The sequence below is a fragment of the Dermochelys coriacea genome, chromosome 15 (assembly GCF_009764565.3).
Source record: "Dermochelys coriacea isolate rDerCor1 chromosome 15, rDerCor1.pri.v4, whole genome shotgun sequence".
Lineage (NCBI taxonomy): Eukaryota > Metazoa > Chordata > Testudines > Dermochelyidae > Dermochelys > Dermochelys coriacea.
In genome coordinates, this window is record NC_050082.1 from 13,377,230 (window position 1) to 13,399,622 (window position 22,393).

General features: G+C 53.4%; 2 protein-coding genes and 1 gene segment (V, D, J or C); all 3 read left to right on the forward strand.

Moving 5' to 3' along the window:
- LOC119843929 (immunoglobulin lambda-1 light chain-like) overlaps positions 1 to 22,393 on the forward strand; it is a 258,916-nt gene that overhangs the window by 106,235 nt on the left and 130,288 nt on the right. For 4 of the 22 annotated variants that reach the window (XM_043497739.1, XM_043497743.1, XM_043497736.1 and 1 more), the window contains exons 1-2: positions 8,945 to 9,101; positions 9,217 to 9,524. The exons of 3 other annotated variants lie outside the window; for them this stretch is intronic. In XM_043497739.1, the coding sequence (XP_043353674.1) occupies positions 9,056 to 9,101; positions 9,217 to 9,524 (354 nt within the window). In that variant the 5' untranslated portion in view covers positions 8,945 to 9,055. Of the gene's footprint in view, positions 1 to 8,944; positions 9,102 to 9,216; positions 9,531 to 11,975; positions 11,981 to 12,273; positions 12,425 to 14,620; positions 14,627 to 18,240; positions 18,548 to 22,393 lie in introns of those variants that run through there. 15 more of the 22 variants (XM_043497753.1, XM_043497752.1, XM_043497754.1 and 12 more) reach the window with 10 other exon arrangements.
- LOC119843930 (immunoglobulin lambda-1 light chain-like) overlaps positions 1 to 22,393 on the forward strand; it is a 236,188-nt gene that overhangs the window by 91,345 nt on the left and 122,450 nt on the right. The window lies entirely within an intron of this gene.
- LOC122456833 lies at positions 507 to 3,333 on the forward strand. The segment is given in 3 exon segments: positions 507 to 616; positions 865 to 1,153; positions 3,164 to 3,333. Coding segments are annotated over 3 exon segments (505 nt in total).

The window sequence follows — 22,393 nt, forward strand, 5'->3', positions numbered from 1 at the left end:
AGTACTCCTTTTCTTTTTGCGAATACAGACTAACACGGCTGCTACTCTGAAACCTGTCATTATAGACGACAATTGTTGCATAGTGTTTGGCACCATGTAATATTTATGTTTGGATCCATGCAGATAGGCTGTGGGCAGCAGCTAAAACTAAGATATTACTTGGTCAGATAGGTAATGTAGTGACAAGATTTATTCTGCTACATGCACATTGGGTGTCCAGAGGGCAAGTATGAAAAATCAGGACGGGGTGGGGGTAATTGGTGCATATATATATAAGAAAAAGCCCCCAAATTGGGACTGTCCCTACAAAATCAGGACATCTGGTCACTCTACATGCGCAGCTTGTAAAAATGTGATTCCCCATAAGTAAAAATAAACATTTTACTAGATCTAGCTCCCTATATAGGCAGTTAGGCAGGATTTAGATTTTCAAAAGACCTGCAGCCAATGAACCAGAAGTGGATTTGCATGAAGGGGCTGTTCTGCAGCTCTGGGGTTTAAGAGAGAATCAGAGGGTCAGAGCCAGAGACCCATTTGCCTAAGGAAGCCGAACTCTTCTGGATTCCCATCATGGCCTGGGCCCCTCTGCTCCTCGCGCTGCTCACTTACTGCTCAGGTGAGGGGATTGTTTGCATAAGTGACAAAAATATGAAGGTTTCAGAGTAGCAGCCGTGTTAGTCTGTATTCGCAAAAGAAAAGGAGTACTTGTGGCACCTTAGAGACTAACAAATTTATTTGAGCATAAGCTTTCGTGAGCTACAGCTCACTTCATCGGATGCATTTGAAAGACACTTGCCAGGGCGGAGGTTTGTCTGTGAGGAGCCGGAGTCCTTGTGCTGAGTGTGTTTGTAATGTTGATTTCAGGGGTCAGTTCACAGCCCGTGGTGACTCAGGAGCCCGCGATGTCGGTGACCCCAGGAGGGTCTGTCACGCTGTCCTGCAGCCTGACACTGGCAGCCGTCACCACAGCAACTATCCAGCCTGGTACAGCAGAACCAGGCTCTGCCCCTCGGCTGCTTATCTATGAAACTAAAGAGACCGTCCGGGATCCCCTGCCGGTTCTCGGGGTCCATATCCGGTAACAACGCTGCCCTGACCATCACCGGTGTCCAGGCAGAGGATGAGGCTGACTATTACTGTTCGATATATACTGGTAGCAGTGGTAGTAGGTCTCACAGTGATCTAGGCAATGGGGAACTGAGACAAAAACCTCCCGTCTCTTCCCCTGTCTTCTCCTCCAGCCTGGGCTCTGCTCTGGCTGCTCACTTTGGTTTTTACCTGCAGGACAGGAGAACCTGTTTGCTCCTTCTAAGGAATTTCAGCCTCTAGCTGTCAGCAGGGGGCGCTGCTCCACCCTCTCCCCACTCACTCTGTCTGGGGGAGATGGCAGCTGCCCAGTCTCTACAAGGAGCAGCTTTTCCAGCCTTCTAGATCCCTGGGTTACAGACCCACCACTGCCTGGTTCCCATGGGGAGCAGACGGCCACATGCTCCTTGGGCAAAAAGACACATCTCCCCTAACATAGTTCCCCTGTGTTATCCCACGAGCTGGACAACACCCTGAATGGCCTGGAAGTTAGAGGAAACGTAGGAAAGATCTCTCAGATCCCTTAGTCCATTCCATTTGCCAGGGCTTGATGAAGTTTCCAGACACAGGGTGTATCAGATAATAGAAGATATCAAAATCCCTCCTCCCTAGAACCTTCTCCCTGGCCCCATCCGAGCTGCTTGGCAGTTTCCCCGGTGCCCTCCAGAAGTTCATTAGTGCCTCCATGGCCCTGCTCCTCCCGGCCCCTGCAGTCCAGCAAGCCACTGGCCCGTGGCCATGTCTAGTTCCCCATAGGCCGGTCTAGCAGCTCAGATACCACAGTGATGGGTACGGCATAAAAACCTCAATAGAAAAGTTCATCTGCTGGCTGCAGAGTCGTATCCTGCTGTCCTGCTGCGGGAAAGGCTGTGGCTGTCCTAGCCAAAGCAGGAGTGTTGGTGGCTGTGTCCCAAAGCTCCCTCTCCTCCCTGACCCCCGTCCTCTAGAGGCTGGCCTGACACTACCATGTTCCATAACCCCCCAGCAGTGCCCTGCCCCCTGCTCTGAGCAGGATTAGGTGACACGGGGGTAAAACTCTGTCCACACTAGGACTCCCATTACTGCTCACACCCTTGGGGTGTAATGGCAGGAGATTTCCCAAGGAACAATAGTGTAGACACAGGGGACTCTTCCCATTCTCTTCCCATTTCTCTCTGCTCCCTCAGCGATTGTTTCCACTCCCCTTCCCTCTCTCTGGGCTCTGGCCTATGTCCCTGCTTCTTCCGCTCCTCCCCCATTCCCTGGGTTTGCGACCCCCCCCCATTGCCTCACACGTCATTTCTCTGCTATTCTCACAAATCTCCCTCCCCATGCGTAACTCGTCCCCCTCCAGCCAGCACCATGTACTTGGCTATCTCTGACTCTTGGCTCGGGCGGCTCGTTGCCAGCTCCAGCTATGCACAGCCAAGCCCAAACTTCTCATTGTAACTCTACAGCCCTCTCCATTTCCTGCCTTCTCCAATGCCAGTGACCATGTGGGCGTCATCTCGGACTCCTGCCTCCCCTCAACCACCCCCTACTCCTCTGCTCATTCAGCCTCATCACATCTCGCCACCTCTTCCTCCACAGCATAGAGACAATGAGATGCTTCCTGCCTGTCCTGGAGCAACCTGCAGGGAAGCTGGAGGGGGGAGCCCAGGCTGCAGGAGGAAGAGTTTGGAGGAGGCACCGGGAGGCCAGTCTGTGTGCACATGATTGGAATGGCAGCAGCAGCTGCAGCATCTCTGTGACTAGTTGTCTGAGTGAAGAGCCAGTTTCATTTTGGAAACATGGAGTCCCCTCCTGTTCTTACTCAACACACGGTTCATGAGACGTGGCCCAGTGGCTAATACATGGGACCTGGCCCTGATGTGCTGTCGCCCTGATTCCTGTGACATCCTCTGCTTTGGCCACCCTGACTCCGACATCACTCACCTTGAGTTGATGCAAAGTGCAATTACTGAACTCGTCTCCCCTTCCTGAGATTCCGACCCCGTCACTCCTCTCTTTTAACGCCATCACCAGCCCCCTCTGACCCAGGAGATCCCACCAGAGCTTTGTGTCCGGGCTGACCTGCTCCTGCCCAGTTCTGCTGCAGCCGACACGTCCAGACCTGTCTCCCATCCCCCCTTTGGTTTTGCCAGTGACACTAGCCCAAGCTCCGACACCTGTCTCCGAGCCGACTCCCTGCTGCCCTCAGTCTGGGTCTGCAATGATTTCCCAGGCTCCTTTCCCACCATCTCCTGTGTGTCCCCCAACGTGACTTGACCCTCTCTGTCTGGGCCCAGCTGGAAGGGGTTTCCCTGAATGCTTTGCCATGTTCACACCACGTCCACCCCTGTGCCCAGAAAGGACAGACAAATTCTCCCACAATGCACTGAGAAGAATGAACGGAGCAGCGCTAAGGCCCATGGGACGTGCCCCAGAAATCTCAGCACCGCACACAGTGACTGCAGCGCTAGGGCGGATGCAGCAGCTCAGCCTAGACTCGCAGTGAGTCCAGTGTTACTTTGCACCGTGTCTGTTCTCTGCCAGGAGCTCCTGGAGTACAGATCCCTGGAGCTAACTGTGCAGTGCAGAGCAACCGTAGGGGAGGCTCTTCACAGGGGAGAGTGTCTCTGTATCCGGGACCCTGGTCCATTGCCACCGATAAACGAGTAGTAAATATTACTGATTGATCAGCCAGACCTCCTCATCTCTGGGGCTCTGTGCATTCCACTCTGCCGGTAAGAAGAAACCCAGTCCTCCCCTGCTTCTGGACAGAGGGTGATTTATACAGAGGGGTCTCCCTGTGCCTCTGACCCTCGCATAGTGGGAGGGAGGTGCCAGCAGCAGCCAGGGAGCAGACTTTCATGTAGGGTCCGATCTCCACCTCTGGGGGTTTAAGCAGAGGTGAAAGTAAGCCGCTACGTTCTGGTACGGCGTACTGGCAAGAGCCGGTGTGCCGTACTGGGGTGGATCGGCTTCTGCAGGTGCCATTTAAAGGGCCTGCGGCTCCCAGGAGCGGCAGGAGCTCCCAGCCTTTTAAATTGCAGCCAGAGCCCCGCTTCTGGAGCCCTGGGGTAGCGGCGGCGGGGCTGGAGGCGGCAAAACTTAAGGGCAGGGCGGAAGCGGCAGCCAAGCCCTGGGCCCTATAAATCATCCCCAGAGCCCCGCTGCCACTTCCCCAGGGCTCCGGGGACGATTTAAAGGGCCCCGGGCTCCGACCACCATTACCGCCCTGGGCCCTTTAAGCCGCTGCCAGAGCCCCCGGCTGCCGCTGTTACCCCGGGGAGGGGGAAAGAGGCAGTTGCCGGTACAGGGTGGGCCAGGGCTGGCTCTGACCTCCCCCAGCCCCGCCCCTTCTGCCTGAGGCCCCGCCCCTGCTGGGGGCCAGAGCCGGCCCCAGCCCAGCCCCGTACCGGTAAGTCCCTAGACTTACTTTCACCCCTGGGTTTAAGAGAGAATCGAAGGGTTCCAGCCAGAGACCCATTTACCTCAGGAAGCCAAACTCATCTGGATCCACCATGGCCTGGGCCCCTCTGTTGCTCCCGCTGCTCACTTACTGCTCGGGTGAGGAAAGGGTTTCTGTTCCTTGCTTTAATTTAAATTTCACCTGTCTCTGACTTTCTCCATATTCCTGAATAAATATGTTAATAAAGAATTTTCTATTTGTTCCCAGGATCGCTCTCCCAGTTTACACTAACGCAGCCGCCCTCGATGTCCGTCTCCCTAGGAAACACTGTTCAACTCTCCTGCACCATCCGCAGTGGATACATGATGACACATGCCACCTGGCACCAGCCGAAAATTGGAAATACTCCAAAATATCTTCTGTGATACAAACTCAAAGCTGCCAAGCACCAGGGCACAGGGGTCCCCAGTAGCATCTCCGGTTCCAAAGATGCGACTAATACAACCATCAAACCGTCACCGATGTCCAAGCAGGGGATGAGGCTGATTATTACTGCGGCACATAGAGTGGGGCTGCTGATGCTGCCCTGTGATGCAGCCAGACGGAGAACTTAGACCAAACCCTTGTGTTCCAGCAGCCCGTCCTGTGCATGGCTCCAGTCTGGGTGTGTCTGGGTGTGACGCTCCTCCGCGCAGATGTGCTGGGCTTTAACTCGGCACATTCCACTCATCAGTAAGGGGACTACTAAGGGTTATCAGGGTCTGCACATTTAAGGCCAAATCTTGGGTCCCTTGACCCAATGGGCATTTTGCCATTCATTGTCCATGGGACGAGGATTATGGAGCCTCACTATGGTACCTAGATTCAATTATAATCCCAAAGAAAACACTCCAAGTCCCTTTCCCAAATACATGCCATGGGAGGAGGGAGTCCGGTCCCTTAAAACCAGCTCACTCTTCAGTGCCAACCCAGTGAGATTCAGGGCAGGAAAAGAACAGCCCCTGGGCCTGATAAAAACAGCCCCACGAGGAAAGGCCAAGCCTGCAAACTGATCAAGGTACACAACACGCACAAACCACATTGAGATCAACATGGTGGGAGTAAAGACACTCCCACCCTACCCCCCACCCATACACTTTCTCTCCTCAGTCCTGCTGTCCCCATACCTGACAAGTCTCCGAGTCTTCCAAGTCCAGGCTCTCTCTACATGTGAAATAGTAGCACAGGAGGGGCATTGAAGGGACATATTATCACAGAGCCTCATTCATAAGACAAACTGAGCAGTCTGTAGCTGGGAACGTCAATGAATCGCTCCTTAAACTCCAGAGATGGAAAGGAAATAAAATCTTTAAAAAAATATAAAGATTTTTTTACCAAGTACATTTAATGTCCAACTGTGCAACCAAATGTTGCCCAGGAATGTTCTGCAGAGGTGGCTGCACTGCAGGGGTGGGTGAAGTAATCCTTGCCCATGTATATCTGCTATAAAATGTCTCTCTGTGTCGTAATGCTGAGCTCTTCTGTCCTGCTCTAGGGAGACTAGGAAGTGAACAGATTGTTTCTGGTATATGATCAGCTGCTACAAAAGGACCATGCCAAGATCTAACAGTGAGTTCAAGAGAACTTGTACCACTCGCTGAGACAGGCCCATCTGGTGACTCTAATAACACCACCACTGGCCGTGAAAAGGGAACTCCCCCGTCACCCAGAGCGAACCCAGGGGAGTCTGATGGCTGAGGAGCAGGTTCTGCTGGTCACTCTCTGTAGGTAAATAGCGTGTAATTGTCGCCCCCTGCTGGGTGGCTGGAGCACTGTGAGAGACCAACTTTTTTCCTGGGACAGTAGTTGGGAGCCAGGTGGACCAAGACTCAGAGACAGGCACTGAGCGTCAGCTACTAGGTCTTGTAGATTTTAGCACCTGGTGGGTCCCAAGAACTGCCCTGAAATCCACCTCCAGTGTCACACTCCTCCCAGCCCCCGTGCATCACACTTCACAAACCACCCGCCCGTCCGCCATGGAACCGCCCTCCCTTCCGCTGGGCCCCGCGGCGTCACAGCGGACTCATCACCCTGGGATTTGTTCTCCCAGCCGGCAGCCTGATGCAGTGAATTCAGAACAAACCCCAACCGTCCCAGGACCTTCGACCCCTAACTGTTAACAAATTAAGGTTCTCTCTCTTCCCCAGCCAGAAGAGGCTACAATCAATGTCCCACCACTGGTGAGGGGCTGGGGAAACAAGGAATCCACACCTGTGGCAATTTATAGAAAAAATGCCAGGCTGGCTTGATAGACACCTGATACAAACCTGAGCAAATCAGCAACTGGACTCGTCCCTTTCCAGATTGTTCCTGTCAGTTATTGTGTTTGGGGTCTGTTAGCCTACAGAATATTATGTAGAGTCCAGGAGGTGAGTTGGAGGGACACCATAACATGCAGCCCCAATCACAAATGGCAAACTGGGCTGTGTGTAGCTGGAACCTGTAACGAATGTCTCCTTAAACTCCAGCGATTGAAGAGAAATCAATGGGATGTGAGAAGCAGCTGGATTTCCCCAGTAGATGTCGTGCAGGTATAACTCTGGGCCCCAGAGCCTGGAGAGAACAAACTGTGATTTGAGATGCACCTGGATTTTCCCCAACTACTGTTCTGCAGAGGGGTGACATGTTTCAGTTATGACTGGGCACCGGGAGGCACTGTCTCCCTGTACTTGTATCATGAACTGTTTATATCAGAATAAAGTAACTATTCAATAAACATTTGTTCCTTAAGAGTCTGGTGCACAGACCGTGACGTTTGAACAGCTGCGTCCTTTCAGATCCCTCATTCAGACCGAGTGGTGGGGGAGGAGGAGAGACAGGAGGTCCGAGGCACCCAAATGTACTGATTTACTTTGTAGATTCATGAACCCTTTTCAAGGGAATTGCTGGGTATTTCTTTCCAAAGTATTTTTTTCATTACATGTAATTTAACAGACATGACATTTAGTGCTGAACATCTCTGCAAAATGTTGCCCAGGAATGTCCTTCAGAGGTGGCTGCATGACTGTGATTGTTACTTATCTGTATTACTGTAGCCCCTGAGAGGACAGGTCATGGCCCAGGTCTCCATTGTGCCGGGCGCTGTACAAACACAGAACACAAAGACAGTCCCTGCTAAGGAGCGAACAATCTCAGTATGAGACAAGGGACAATAGGGGGCGACAGACCGGCCCGTAGGTGGCAGAAGGAAGCAATGAGACAATCCTGGCATGGGGATGGGAAGGGTCTCAGCACACCCACGGCCTCACTGCTGGCAATTTGTTTGCAGGCATCCTGGCAAAGAAGAGCTGGAAGGAGGGTGGAAGAAGGGGAATGAGTTAATTCTGGGGGTGTTTCCATGGGGTGCGTCCACGCGTGAGGGGCAGCGTGGGGGAAGCTGGCCCGGCTGCAAGGCAGCATGTGATAGAAAATATCTGTGTGCCCAGCAATGCAAAACTTGTCCATTGTTCTCTACACGTCAGACATGCTGCGCTAACGTGACGCTAACGACTCCTCCCAGCAGCCCCGTAACGGCTGTTGACAGAGTAAAGGCCAAATTCAGAGCTGAGCACCCCTAGCTGTACCCACATGGAACTTACATTCCCTTCCGCCTGCCCGCTGGATTTGGCCCAGTGAGGCTGATTCTGCGGGAATGATCCAAGTTTGTTTCTCTCTCACTGTGAGGAGCAAGGAGGACAGGGGAGAAGCTAGAAAAGCCAGAGACAAGAGGCCACATGGAGGTGTTGTAGCATCACCGTCCATTCAGTGTGGATCATGTTTCCCTGTCTCTCCAGAATACAGCGCAGATACCAAGCAGAGGACTTAGGACCTGATTTGTAAAGGGATTTAGAGTCCTAAAAATGTAAGTAGGCACCTTTAAAAAACTGCCCCTTAGTTCTTTGCTCAGGATATAGAGGCTCCTGCTTTAGCTCCACAGTGCTCCTGTTCAATCCCTGGGGGTAACCTATATATCGGTCATTAAAAGTGTTTGGCACCATGTGATATTTATGTTAGCATCCATGCAGATAGTTGCAACTGCTGCCTACGGACTAAGAAATTAATTGGTCAGAGAGACAAAGTAGTGACCAGATTTACTCTGCTACAGGCACAGCTTGTCCAAATGTGATTCCCCATCACTAAAAATAAACTTTTCTCCCAGATCTAGCTCCCTGCACAGGCAGTTAGAGAGAACTTATCAGTCTGTGTGATAGCACCATCTGGTTGTGTTAAATATCATTTAAGGAGTATGTTAAAGTAAGGACCCCTTATAATAAATGATACTAGCAAAATCTGTTTCAATTTCATCCGGAAATAATAGTTGAAAATATACAAATTTATAGGGAGGTACTTTTTTTACTAAAAAATCTTATTTAAAATGAAGCCAAAACTGGAAGTTAAATTTGAAATGGGAGCGTCTTTGTATTTGTTAAAACTCAGGATTAAAAAACCCGCAGCCAATGTACAGGGAGCAGATTTGCATGAAGGGGCCGCTCTACAGCGCTGAGGATTTAAGAGAGATTTCGGAGGGTCCCATCAGAGACCCGTTCCCTCAGGAAGCCGAGCTCATCTGGATCCACCATGGCCTGGGCCCCTCTGCTCCTCACGCTGCTCACGTACTGCTCAGGTGAGGGAATTGTTTCATTTAGTGACCAAAATATGAAGGAGATTTGCCGGGGAGGAGGTTTATGTTTGAGGATCAGGAGTCCTTGTGCTGAGTGTGTTTGTAATGTTGATTTCAGGGGTCAGTTCGCAGCCCGTGGTGACTCAGGAGCCCTCGATGTCAGTGACCCCAGGAGGGTCTGTCACTCTGTCCTGCAGCCTGAGCACTGGAGCCGTCACCTCCAGCAACTATCCATCCTGGTACCAGCAGAAACCAGGCTCTGCCCCTCGGCTGCTTATATACAGCACCAATAGCAGACCCTCCGGGATCCCTGCCCGGTTCTCGGGGTCCATATCCGGTAACAACGCTGCCCTGACCATCACCGGTGTCCAGGCAGAGGATGAGGCTGACTATTACTGTTCGATATATACTGGTAGCAGTGGTAGTAGGTCTCACAGTGATCTAGGCAGATGGGGAACTGAAACAAAAACCTCCCGTCTCTTCCCCTGTCTTCTCCTCCAGCCTGGGCTGTGCTCTGGCTGCTCAGTTTGTTTCTACCTGCAGGACACGAGACCCTGTTTGCTCCTTCTAAGGAATTTCAGCCTCTAGCTGTCAGCAGGGGGCGCTGCTCCACCCTCTCCCCACTCACTCTGTCTGGGGGAGATGGCAGCTGCCCAGTCTCTACAAGGAGCAGCTTTTCCAGCCTTCCAGATCCCTGGGTTACAGACCCACCACTGCCTGGTTCCCACGGGGAGCAGACGGCCACTATGTCCTTGGGTAAAGAGACACGTCTCCCCTAACATAGTTCCCCTGTGTTATCCCACGAGCTGGACAACACCCTGAATGGCCTGGAAGTTAGAGGAAACATAGGAAAGATCTCTGAGATCCCTTAGTCCATTCCAGTTGCCAGGGCTGGATGAAGTGTCCAGACACAGGGTGTATCAGATAATAGATGATATCAAGATCCCTGCTCCCTAGAACCTCCTCCCTGGCCCCAACCCAACTGCTTTACAGCTTCCCCGGTGCCCTCCAGAAGTTCATTAGTGCCTCCGTGGCCCTGCTCCCTGTGGCCCCTGCAGTCCAGCAAGACACTGGCCCGTGGCCATGTCTAGTTCCCCATGGGCAAGTCTCGGTGCTCAGGTACCACAGTGATGGGTACAGCAAAAAAACCTCAATAGAAAAGTTCATCTGCTGGCTGCGGAGTCAGTGTCCAGATGCAGGAAAGGCCATGGCTGTCCTAGCCAAAGCAGGAGTGTTGGTGGCTGTGTCCCAAAGCTCCCGCTTCTCTCTGACCCCCGTCCTCTAGAGCCTGGCCTGACACTACTGCCCTCCCCCACTGCCCTGCCCCCTGCTCCGAGCAGGGTTAGGTGACACGGGGGTAAAACACTACATTAGGGTTCTCTTTGCTGCTCGCACCTGTGGGGTGTAACGGCAGGAGATTTCCCAAGGAACATTAGTGTAGACACAGGGGACCGGTTCTCCTCTCATTTCTCTCTGCTCCCTCAGCGATTGTCTCCTCCCCCTTCCCTCTCTCTTGGGGACTCCACAGGGCTCTGCCCTTGTTTCTGCATCTTCACCCCCCTTCGCGTCTCCCATTCCCTGGGTTTACGACCCCCCCCATTGCCTCACAACTCATTTCTCTGCTATACTCACAAATCTCCCTCCCCATGCGTAACTTGTCCCCCTCCAGCCAGCACCATGTACTTGGCTGTCTCTGACTCTTGGCTCGGGTGGCTCATTGCCAGCTCCAGCTATGCACAGCCAAACCCAAACTTCTCATTGTAACTCTACAGCCCTCTCCATTTCCTGCCTTCTCCAATGCCAGTGACCATGTGGGGGTCATCTTGGACTCCTGTCACCCCACCACCACCCCCTGCTCCTCCACTCATTCAGCCTCTTCACATCTCGCCACCTCTTCCTCTGCAGTATAGAGACAACGAGATGCTTCCTGCCTGTACTGGAGCAACCTGCAGGGAAGCTGGAGGGGGGAGCCCAGGCTGCACGAGGAAGAGTTTGGAGGAGGCACCAGGAGGGCAGTCTGTGTGCACATGATTGGAATGGCAGCAGCAGCTGCAGCATCTCTGTGACTAGTTGTCTGAGTGAAGAGCCAGTTTCATTTTGGAAACATGGAGTCCCCTCCTGTTCTTACCCAACACACGGTACATGAGACGTGGCCCAGTGGCTAATACATGGGACCTGGCCCTGATGCGCTGTCGCCCTGATTCCTGTGACATCCTCTGCTTTGGCCACCCTGACTCCGACGTCACTCACCTTGAGTCGATGCAAAGTGCAGATACTGTACTCGTCTCCCCTTCCTGAGACTCCGACCCTGTCACTCCTCTCTTTTAACGCCATCACCAGCCCCCTCTGACCCAAGGGATCCCACTGGAGCTTTGTGTCCGGGCTGACCTGCTCCTGCCCAGTTCTGCTATAGCCAACATGTTCAGACCTGTCTCCCATCCCCGCTTTGGTTTTGCCAGTGACACTAGCCCCAGCTCTGACACCTGTCTCCGAGCCGACTCCCTGCTGCCCTCAATCTGGGTCTGCAATGATTTCCCAGGCTCCTTTTCCACCCTCTCCTGTGTGTCCCCCAATGCGACTTGACTCTCTCTGTCTGGGCCCAGCCGGGAGGGGTTTCCCTGAATGCTTTGCCATGTTCACACCACGTCCACCCCTGTGCCCAGAAAGGACAGACAAATTCTCCCACAATGCACTGAGAAGAATGAACGGAGCAGCGCTAAGGCCCATGGGACGTGCCCCAGAAATCTCAGCACCGCACACAGTGACTGCAGCGCCAGGGCGGAAGCAGCAGCTCAGCCTAGGCTCGCAGTGAGTCCAGTGTTACTTTGCACCGTGTCTGTTCTCTGCCAGGAGCTCCTGGAGTACAGATCCCTGGAGCTAACTGTGCAGTGCAGAGCAACCGTAGGGGAGGCTCTTCACAGGGGAGAGTGTCTCTGTATCCGGGACCCGTTCAGCAGCAAGCCCATTGCCACCGATAAACGAGTAGTAAAAATTACTGATTGATCAGCCAGACCTCCTCATCTCTGGGGCTCTGTGCACTCCACTCTGCCGGTAAGAAGAAACCCAGTCCTCCCCTGCTTCTGGACAGAGGGTGATTTATACAGAGGGGTCTCCCTATGCCTCTGCCCCTCGCATAGCAAGAGGAAGGTGCCAGCAGCAGCCAGGGAGCAGATTTGCATGAAGGGGCCGATCTCCAGCCCTGGGAGTTTAAGAGAGAATTGGAGGGTTCCAGCCACAGACCTGTTTGCCTCAGGAAGCCGAGCTCATCTGGATTCCCACCATGGCCTGGGCCCCTCTGCTCCTCACGCTGCTCACTTACTGCTCCGGTGAGAGACGATTACATTCCAAAGTCTCTGAGCAAATAGCAGTAGATTTTTTCTTCCAAATCATGCATGGGCCTAAGGAACAGCTCTTCAGTTTGTCAGCACTGTGGGACGTCAGGAGTAGCTAACAGGTCTTGTGCGCACCAGTAATTTATCGTCATTTATTCTCATTACCGGCTCCAACTCGCAGCCCACCCTGACTCAACCACCCTCAGCGTCAGTATCTCCGGGGAACACCGAGAGTCAGTATCTCCGGGGAACACCGTGAAACTCTCCTGCAGCGTCAGCAGTAGCATGAACACAATATCCTGGTTCCAACAGAAACCTGGGCAAGCCCCTCGCTTTGTGCTGTCCGGTACCACCAGCAGAGGCGATGGGATCCCAGATCAGTTCACTGGCTCCACCTCTGGCAATGTTGGTTATTTAACCATCACCAATGCCCAGGCAGAAGACGATGCTGATTATTACTGTAGCATGTGGTACAGCAGTGGTAGGGTAACTCACAGTGATCGAGTCAGATGGGGAGCTGAGATAGAAACCTCCCTTCCCTCAGCCTGCGTTCTGGCACCGATGCTCTGCAGGGTCTGGTTTACAGCCGAGGCAGAGGAGAACGTCTTCTCCTGCATGTATGTCCAGCTGGGCTCTGGTTCCCATCCCAGTAAATGGGGGAGGCGGGAATGTGGCTATGTTAGTGGTACCGGGGGAGAGGCATGAGCTGCCTTCACTGAAGACCACAGCAGCAGAGAAGACCACCTGGGCAAGAGGATGTGAAGGTCTTTGGAGCTGGCAGATGGGATGTTCTGAGCCCTGAGAGGGCCAGCAGAGCACTCACGGCATGTTCCTCCTCAGAAGCCACAAATCAAGCTACCAAGTGACCTTTCTTCTCACACTCAGCCCTGGGAGGCGTTATGTGAGCGTGCCCCTGACCAGAGCCAGTCTTCAATTCATGCAGGGCGTGTTCTCAGCCAGGCCATGCAGCGTCAGCCACGTCGAAATGTGGCATCCCCCCGTTCAGACAGCAAACCAGCCCCACAGTGCATTGCAAAGTGCATGTCCACAGTGATGGGCTTCACCCCCATCCCCTGCAAGGTGAGTGTGTGCACCCAGTGAGTCACGCTCTACACCTGGGCAGGTGAGGAGCCAGTTGGCCCCCGGGCTGAGGGGGCGGAGCTAAGCCATAATAAGCAGACAGAAGGGCTCAGTTGCAAGGGAGATAGCAGAGCAGGCAGGTTTCTCTCCGGGAGAAGCCCAGAGCTAGGGTTTAGCTGGAGGATAAAGTGGGAAGCAGCTCCAGGGGCAGGGTTGGACCTTACAGGGGAAGCCCTGAGATGGGGTTTTTGAAGCAGCCCGAGGGAGCAGAGGAATTAGGCAGATTCATTTGCACATGTTCGTGATGCCCCGGGAGGGTTTGAACGTTGTGACTTGGCCGGAGGCCTGAGCCACAGAAGGTCCAGGCCAGAGGCAAACAGGCAGCGGGCGGCCTGGGAACCGAAGAGACCAGCGATGTTGCACCTGGACGCAGGGGGCACTCCGAGGATGAGTGCGCCCCACCACATATTGGTGCCAGAAATGGGGTTGTGGGGACCCCCCTCTGAGGGCGGGGCAGACAGACAGTCTAAGGCTCTGTTTCTCCGTTGGGGAACGTGGAGGGTGTAGTCCCCACGCTGGCAGCCCCCCAGGGCAGCAACAACAGTTAGACGGGCAACAGGCTCAGCAGGAACATTTCCTGCCGTGCCCGGGGAAGTGGACCTCAGGGACCCAGGTCGTTTTGGGAGAAGAAAATTCTGCCCGAGCAGTGCCTGTCTGGGCAAAATTAGGCCCAGGTGACAACTCAGAGGCGTTTTGAGAGGGCAACGGGATGGGCAGAATCCTCCTGAGCAGCTCAAGTGGACCCGTTCCTCTCGGGAGAAGCTCACGGGAGCTACCGAGCTCTGTCCGATGAGCAGGGCGCGGTCCTACAGAGCGGTAGAAGACGCCAGTGTGGACAGGCTGGGGCTGAGCCCGGAAGCACGCTGCCAGCAGGTCAGGCCACAGCCTTTGTCCCGGGCATGCCCTGGCAGGGGCAGCACAATGTTTACGAGCTCTGGTAACACGACAGCTGGAGCCCGACACAAATTCCTTAGACAAGGCGATGGACCTTGTCCTCTTAGAGCCATTCCCACGGGTCCTGCTGACTGCAGCCCAGAGCTGGGTCTGGAGGTTTTGACCTACGTGGAAGCTGATCATGCTGAACCACCCGACCAAAGGGTTAGTTCAAGGTGACTGTTGTGAGGGAAGCAAGGTGACAGAGACCCCGACCGTGGCATGGCGAGGGGGACATATGGGGAGAGAAATTCTTAGGCCATCTGGTATCTACCGTACCAGAGGAGGTAGCAGCACCTCAGTCATCATGGGACAAGGCCAGGAATCAATCAGGAGAACACAGTTGTGTGGTCAGACGGGTCAGCTAAGAAAGGCCTGTCCACTCATGGGGTTTGGGTCGGGGGCGCACTCCACTGGTAACGTGGCTGGCTGTGAAATGAGAGAGCTCATTGACTCCAGGGGCGGGCAGGTGCTAGTACACGGGCGCTGTCTCCCAACTGTCAAACTAGATTGGCATTTGCTGGTGCCCACTTTTTTTGCACATGGAGTGACAGGAGTATGCCCAGCAGTGGAGCTAGACATAGAAATACAAGGTCAGACGTACAAGCCGAGGGTCAGCCTAGTAAGAGACCTCCCCTGGCTGTAATTGTAGGCAGAGACTGGCCTGATGTCCCAGCCCTGTTACAAGACTGGTACTGCTTGGACGGGCTGGTGATTTCTGTGGCACACAGAGTGGGGGTGCAGCACAATGATGCAGCCAGATGGAGAACTTAGACCAAACCCTTGTGTTCCAGCAGCCCACGCTGTGCATGACTCCAGTCTCTGTGTGTCTGGGTGCGATGCTCCTCCGCACAGATGTGTTGGGGTATAACTAGGCACTTCACTCATCATCAGGGGGCACTACTAAGGATTATCAGGGTCTGGACATTGAAGGCCAATCTTGGGCCCAGTGACCCAATGGGCATTTTGCCATCATTGTGCATGGGAGCAGGATTAGACCCCTTTATGGAGTCTTACTGTGGTACCTAGATTTAGTGATAATCCCCCCAAAACACACCAATATCCCGTTCCCAAGGACATGCTCTGAGAGGAGGGACTCCCGCCGTTAATGCCCCCTCACTCTTCAATGCCAACCCGTGAGATTTAGAGCTTGAACAGCTGGGTGTAGATCCCAGAGCTCGAGCATTTCACACACAAGAAGAAAGCCAGGGTAGGAAAGGAACAGATCCTGCCATGATAGGAACAGCACCATGAGGAATGGCCGAGCCTGCGAAATGACCAGAATAAACAAGACATAGACGGGTCTCCCCCTGGCAGGGACACTGAGAGCAACCATGTAGTAAAGACCCCACCACTCACCCCAGTCCTGCGATAGGCCATATCTGACAAGTCACGGTAAACTCCAAGTCCAAGCTATTCCTAAAGTAAATATAGCCGAGAGGGACTAATTGGAGGGACACAATAACACGCAGACACACGCATAAATGGTAAACTGGGCTGTAGGTAGCTGGGACATGTCATGAATCTCTCCTTAAACTCCAGAGACTGGAGAGAATAAAAGGGGATTTGAGATACTCCTGGGTATTTCCCCAGCTACGCTTCACAGACAGGTGACATAGTTCAGTTATGACTGGGCAGCAGGAGGTGCTGTCTCCCTACCCTTGTATCATGAATTGTTTACAAAGGAATAAAGTAACTGTTCAATACAAATTTGTCTTCAAGAGTCTGGTACACAGACCGAGCTCTTTGAACAGCTGCATCCTTTCAGATCCCTCATTCACACCAAGTGGTGTGGGAGGAGTTAGACACAAAATCAGAGGCACTCAAATGTACTGATTTAGTTGTAGATTTCTGAGCCACTTACTGTAATTGCTGGGTATTTATTTGCAATGAGGTTTTTTTAATTACAATTCAATTAACTGATATTACATTTAATGCTCATATTATAAACAAGGTTGTCCAGGAATGTCCTTCAGAGGTGGCTGCATCACTGTGATTATTACGTCTCTGTATTACTATAGCCCCTGGGAGGACAGGTCATGGCCCAGGTCTCTGTTGTGCTGGGCGATGTACAAACACAGAACACAAAGAAGTCCCTGCTAAGGGAGCGAAGAATCTCAGTAAGAGACAAGGGACAACAGTGGGCGGACAGACTGGCCGGTGGGTCCGCAGAAGGCAGCAATGGGACAATCCTGGCATGGGGATGGAAGGGTCTCAGCACACCCCCGGCCTCACTGCTGGCAATTTGTTTGTAGGCATCATGGCAAAGAAGAGCTGGAAGGAGAGGGTGGAAGGAGGGGAATGAGTTAGTTCTGGGGGGTGTTTCCAGGGTGCGTGTCCACGCGTGAGGGGCAGTGTGGGGGAAGCTGGCCCGGCTGCCTGACAGTGGTGGCGGCAGTGACCTCTCTCTATATGCATGTGATAGAAAATATCTGTGTGCCCTGCAATGCAAAGCTTGTCCATTGTTCTCCACATGTCAGACGTGCTGCGCTAACGTGACGCTAACGACTCCTCCCAGCAGCCCCGTAACAGCCGTTGACAGAGTAAAGGTCAAATTCAGAGCTGAGCACCCCAGCTGTACCCACATGGAACTTACCACCCCCTTCCGCCCGCCCGCTGGATTTGGCCCAGTGAGGCTGATTCCGCGGGAATGATCCAAGTTTGTTTCTCTCTCACTGTGAGGAGCAAGGAGGACAGGGGAGAAGCTAGAAAAGCCAAGGACAACAGGCCACACAGAGCTTCACCCTCCATTCAGTGTGGCTCACGCTTCCCAATCTGTCCAGAACACAGCGCAGATACCAAGCAGAGGACTTAGGACCTGATTTGCAAAGGGATTTAGAGTCCTAAAGATGTAAGTAGGCACCTTTAAAAAACTGCCCCTTAGTTCTTTGCTCAGGATATAGAGGCTCCTGCTTTAGCTCCACAGTGCTCCTGTTCAGTCCCTGGGGGTAACCTATATATCGGTCATTACAAAGTGTTTGGCACCATGTGATATTTGTGTTTGCATCCATGCAGATAGTTGCAACTGCTGCCTACGGACTAAGAAATTAATTGGTCAGAGAGACAAAGTAGTGACCAGATTTACTCTGCTACATGCACAGCTTGTCCAAATGTGATTCCCCATCACTAAAAATAAACTTTTCTCCCAGATCTAGCTCCCTGCACAGGCAGTTAGAGAGAACTTGTCAGTCTGTGTGATAGCACCATCTGGTTGTGTTAAATATTATTTAAGGAGTATGTTAAAGTAAGGACCCCTTATAATAAATGATACTAGCAAAATCTGTTTCAATTTGATCCTGAAATAATAGTTGAATATATACAAATTTATAGGGAGGTACGTTTTTTACTAAAAAATCTTATTTAAAATTTATTTAAAAGCCAAAACTGGAAGTTAAATTTGAAATGGGAGCATCTTTGTATTTGTTAAAACTCAGGATTAAAAAACCCGCAGCCAATGTACAGGGAGCAGATTTGCATGAAGGGGCCGCTCTACAGCGCTGAGGATTTAAGAGAGATTTCGGAGGGTCCCATCAGAGACCCATTTGCCTCAGGAAGCTGAACTCATCTGGATCCACCATGGCCTGGGCCCCTCTGCTCCTCGCGCTGCTCACCTACTGCTCAGGTGAGGGAATTGTTTCATTTAGTGACCAAAATATGAAGGACACTTGCCAGGGAGGAGGTTTGTGTTTGTGGATCAGGAGTCCTTGTGCTGAGTGTGTTTGTAATGTTAATTTCAGGGGTCAGTTCGCAGCCCGTGGTGACTCAGGAGCCTTCGATGTCGGTGACCCCAGGAGGGTCTGTCACTCTGTCCTGCAGCCTGAGCACTGGAGCCGTCACCACCAGCAACTATCCAGCCTGGTACCAGCAGAAAGCAGGCTCTGCCCCTCGGCTGCTTATATATGAAACTAATAAGAGACCGTCCGGGATCCCTGCCCGGTTCTCGGGGTCCATATCCGGTAACAACGCTGCCCTGACCATCACCGGTGTCCAGGCAGAGGATGAGGCTGACTATTACTGTTTGATATATACCGGTAGTGGTAGTAGGTCTCACAGTGATCTAGGCAAATGGGGAACTAAGGCAAAAACCTCCCGTCTCTTCCCCTGTCTTCTCCTCCAGCCTGGGCTCTGGTCTGGCTGCTCAGTTTGGTTTCTACCTGCAGGACAGGAGACCCTGTTTGCGCCTTCTAAGGAATTTCAGCCTCTAGCTGTCAGCAGGGGGCGCTGCTCCACCCTCTCCCCACTCACTCTGTCTGGGGGAGATGGCAGCTGCCCAGTCTCTACAAGGAGCAGCTTTTCCAGCCTTCCAGATCCCTGGGTTACAGACCCACCACTGCCTGGTTCCCACGGGGAGCAGACAGCCACTATGTCCTTGGGTAAAGAGACACGTCTCCCCTAACATAGTTCCCCTGTGTTATCCCACGAGCTGGACAACACCCTGAATGGCCTGGAAGTTAGAGGAAACGTAGGAAAGATCTCTCAGATCCCTTAGTCCATCCCCCGTCCTCTAGAGGCTGGCCTGACACTACCATGTTCCATAACCCCCCAGCAGTGCCCTGCCCCCTGCTCTGAGCAGGATTAGGTGACACGGGGGTAAAACTCTGTCCACACTAGGACTCCCATTACAGCTCACACCCTTGTGGTGTAATGGCAGGAGATTTCCCAAGGAACAATAGTGTAGACACAGGGGACTCTTCCCATTCTCTTCCCATTTCTCTCTGCTCCCTCAGCGATTGTCTCCTCTCCCCTTCCCTCTCTCTGGGGGACTCCACAGGGCTCTGGCCTTGTCCCTGCCTCTTCCCCGCCTCCCCCATTCCCTGGGTTTGCGACCCGCCTCCGCATTGCTCACATGTCATTTCTGTGCTATACTCACAAATCTCCCTCCCCATGCATGACTCGTCCCCCCCCAGCCAGCATCATGTATTTGGCTGTCTCTTCCTCTTGGCTCGGGCGGCTCATTGCCAGCTCCAGCTACGCACAGCCAAGCCCAAACTTCTCATTGTAACTCTACAGCCCTCTCCATTTCCTGCCTTCTCCAATGCCAGTGACCATGTGGGGGTCATCTTGGACTCCTGTCTCCCTACCACCACCCACTGCTCCTCCGCTCATTCAGCCTCTTCACATCTCGCCACCTCTTCCTCTGCAGTATAGAGACAACGAGATGCTTCCTTCCTGTCCTGGAGCAACCTGTAGGGAAGCTGGAGGGGGGAGCCCAGGCTCCATGAGGAAAAGTTTGGAGGAGGCACCGGGAGGCCAGTCTGTGTGCACATGATTGGAATGGCAGCAGCAGCTGCAGCATCTCTGTGACTAGTTGTCTGAGTGAAGAGCCAGTTTCATTTTGGAAACATGGAGTCCCCTCCTGTTCTTACCCAACACATGGTACATGAGACGTGGCCCAGTGGCTAAAACATGGGACCTGGCCCTGATCCGCTGACGCCCTGATTCCTGTGACATCCTCTGCTTTGGCCACCCTGACTCCGACATCACTGACCTTGAGTCGATGCAAAGTGCAGATACTGAACTCGTCTCCCCTTCCTGAGACTCCGACCCCGTCACTCCTCTCTTTTAACGCCATCACCAGCCCCCTCTGACCCAGGAGATCCCACCAGAGCTTTGTGTCCGGGCTGACCTGCTCCTGCCCAGTTCTGCTGCAGCCGACACGTTCAGACCTGTCTCCCATCCCCCTTTTGGTTTTGCCAGTGACACTAGCCCCAGCTCCGACACCTGTCTGCAAGCTGACTCCCTGCTGCCCTCAATCTGGGTCTGCAATGATTTCCCAGGCTCCTTTCCCACCCTCTCCTGTGTGTCCCCCAACGTGACTTGACCCTCTCTGTCTGGGCCCAGCCGGGAGGGGTTTCCCTGAATGCTTTGCCATGTTCACACCACGTCCAGCCTTGTGCCCAGAGAGGACAGACAAATTCTCCCACAATGCACTGAGAAGAATGAACGGAGCAGCTCTAAGGCCCATGGGACGTGCCCCAGAAATCTCAGCACCGCACACAGTGACTGCAGCGCCCGGGCGGATGTCTCTGTATCCGGGACCCGTTCAGCAGCAAGCCCATTGCCACCGATAAACGAGTAGTAAATATTACTGATTGATCAGCCAGACCTCCTCATCTCTGGGGCTCTGTGCATTCCACTCTGCCGGTAAAAAGAAACCCAGTCCTCCCCTGCTTCTGGACAGAGGGTGATTTATACAGAGGGGTCTCCCTATGCCTCTGCCCCTCACATAGTGGGAGGGAGGTGCCAGCAGCAGCCAGGGAGCAGACTTTCATGTAGGGTCCGATCTCCACCTCTGGGGGCTTAAGCCGAGGTGAAAGTAAGCCGCTACGTTCCGGTACGGCGTACTGGCAAGAGCCGGTGTGCCGTACTGGGGTGGATCGGCTTCTGCAGGTGCCATTTAAAGGGCCTGCGGCTCCCAGCAGCAGGAGGAGCCCCCAGCCTTTTAAATTGCAGCCAGAGCCCCGCTTCTGGAGCCCTGGGGTAGCGGCGGCGGGGCTGGGGCGGCAAATTAAAGGGCCCAGGGCGGAAGCGGCAGCCAAGCCCTGGGCCCTATAAATCATCCCCAGAGCCCCGCTGCCACTTCCCCAGGGCTCCGGGGACGATTTAAAGGGCCCCAGGCTCCGACCACCATTACCGCCCTGGGCCCTTTAAGCCGCTGCCAGAGCCCCCGGCTGCCGCTGTTACCCCGGGGAGGGGGAAAGAGGCAGTTGCCGGTACAGGGTGGGCCAGGGCTGGCTCTGACCTCCCCCAGCCCCGCCCCTTCTGCCTGAGGCCCCGCCCCTGCTGGGGGCCAGAGCCGGCCCCAGCCCAGCCCCGTACCGGTAAGTCCCTAGACTTACTTTCACCCCTGGGTTTAAGAGAGAATCGAAGGGTTCCAGCCAGAGACCCATTTACCTCAGGAAGCCAAACTCATCTGGATCCACCATGGCCTGGGCCCCTCTGTTGCTCCCGCTGCTCACTTACTGCTCGGGTGAGGAAAGGGTTTCTGTTCCTTGCTTTAATTTAAATTTCACCTGTCTCTGACTTTCTCCATATTCCTGAATAAATATGTTAATAAAGAATTTTCTATTTGTTCCCAGGATCGCTCTTCCAGTTTACACTAACGCAGCCGCCCTCGATGTCCGTCTCCCTAGGAAACACTGTTCAACTCTCCTGCACCATCCGCAGTGGATACATGATGACACATGCCACCTGGCACCAGCCGAAAATTGGAAATACTCCAAAATATCTTCTGTGATACAAACCCAAAGCTGCCAAGCACCAGGGCACAGGGGTCCCCAGTAGCATCTCCGGTTCCAAAGATGCGACTAATACAACCATCAAACCGTCACCGATGTCCAAGCAGGGGATGAGGCTGATTATTACTGCGGCACATAGAGTGGGGCTGCTGATGCTGCCCTGTGATGCAGCCAGACGGAGAACTTAGACCAAACCCTTGTGTTCCAGCAGCCCGTCCTGTGCATGGCTCCAGTCTGGGTGTGTCTGGGTGTGACGCTCCTCCACGCAGATGTGCTGGGCTTTAACTCGGCACATTCCACTCATCAGTAAGGGGACTACTAAGGGTTATCAGGGTCTGCACATTTAAGGCCAAATCTTGGGTCCCTTGACCCAATGGGCATTTTGCCATTCATTGTCTATGGGACGAGGATTATGGAGCCTCGCTATGGTACCTAGATTCAGTTATAATCCCAAAGAAAACACTCCAAGTCCCTTTCCCAAGTACATGCCATGGGAGGAGGGAGTCCAGTCCCTTAAATACCAGCTCACTCTTCAGTGCCAACCCAGTGAGATTCAGGGCAGGAAAAGAACAGCCCCTGGGCCTGATAAAAACAGCCCCACGAGGAAAGGCCAAGCCTGCAAACTGATCAAGGTTCACAACACGCACAAACC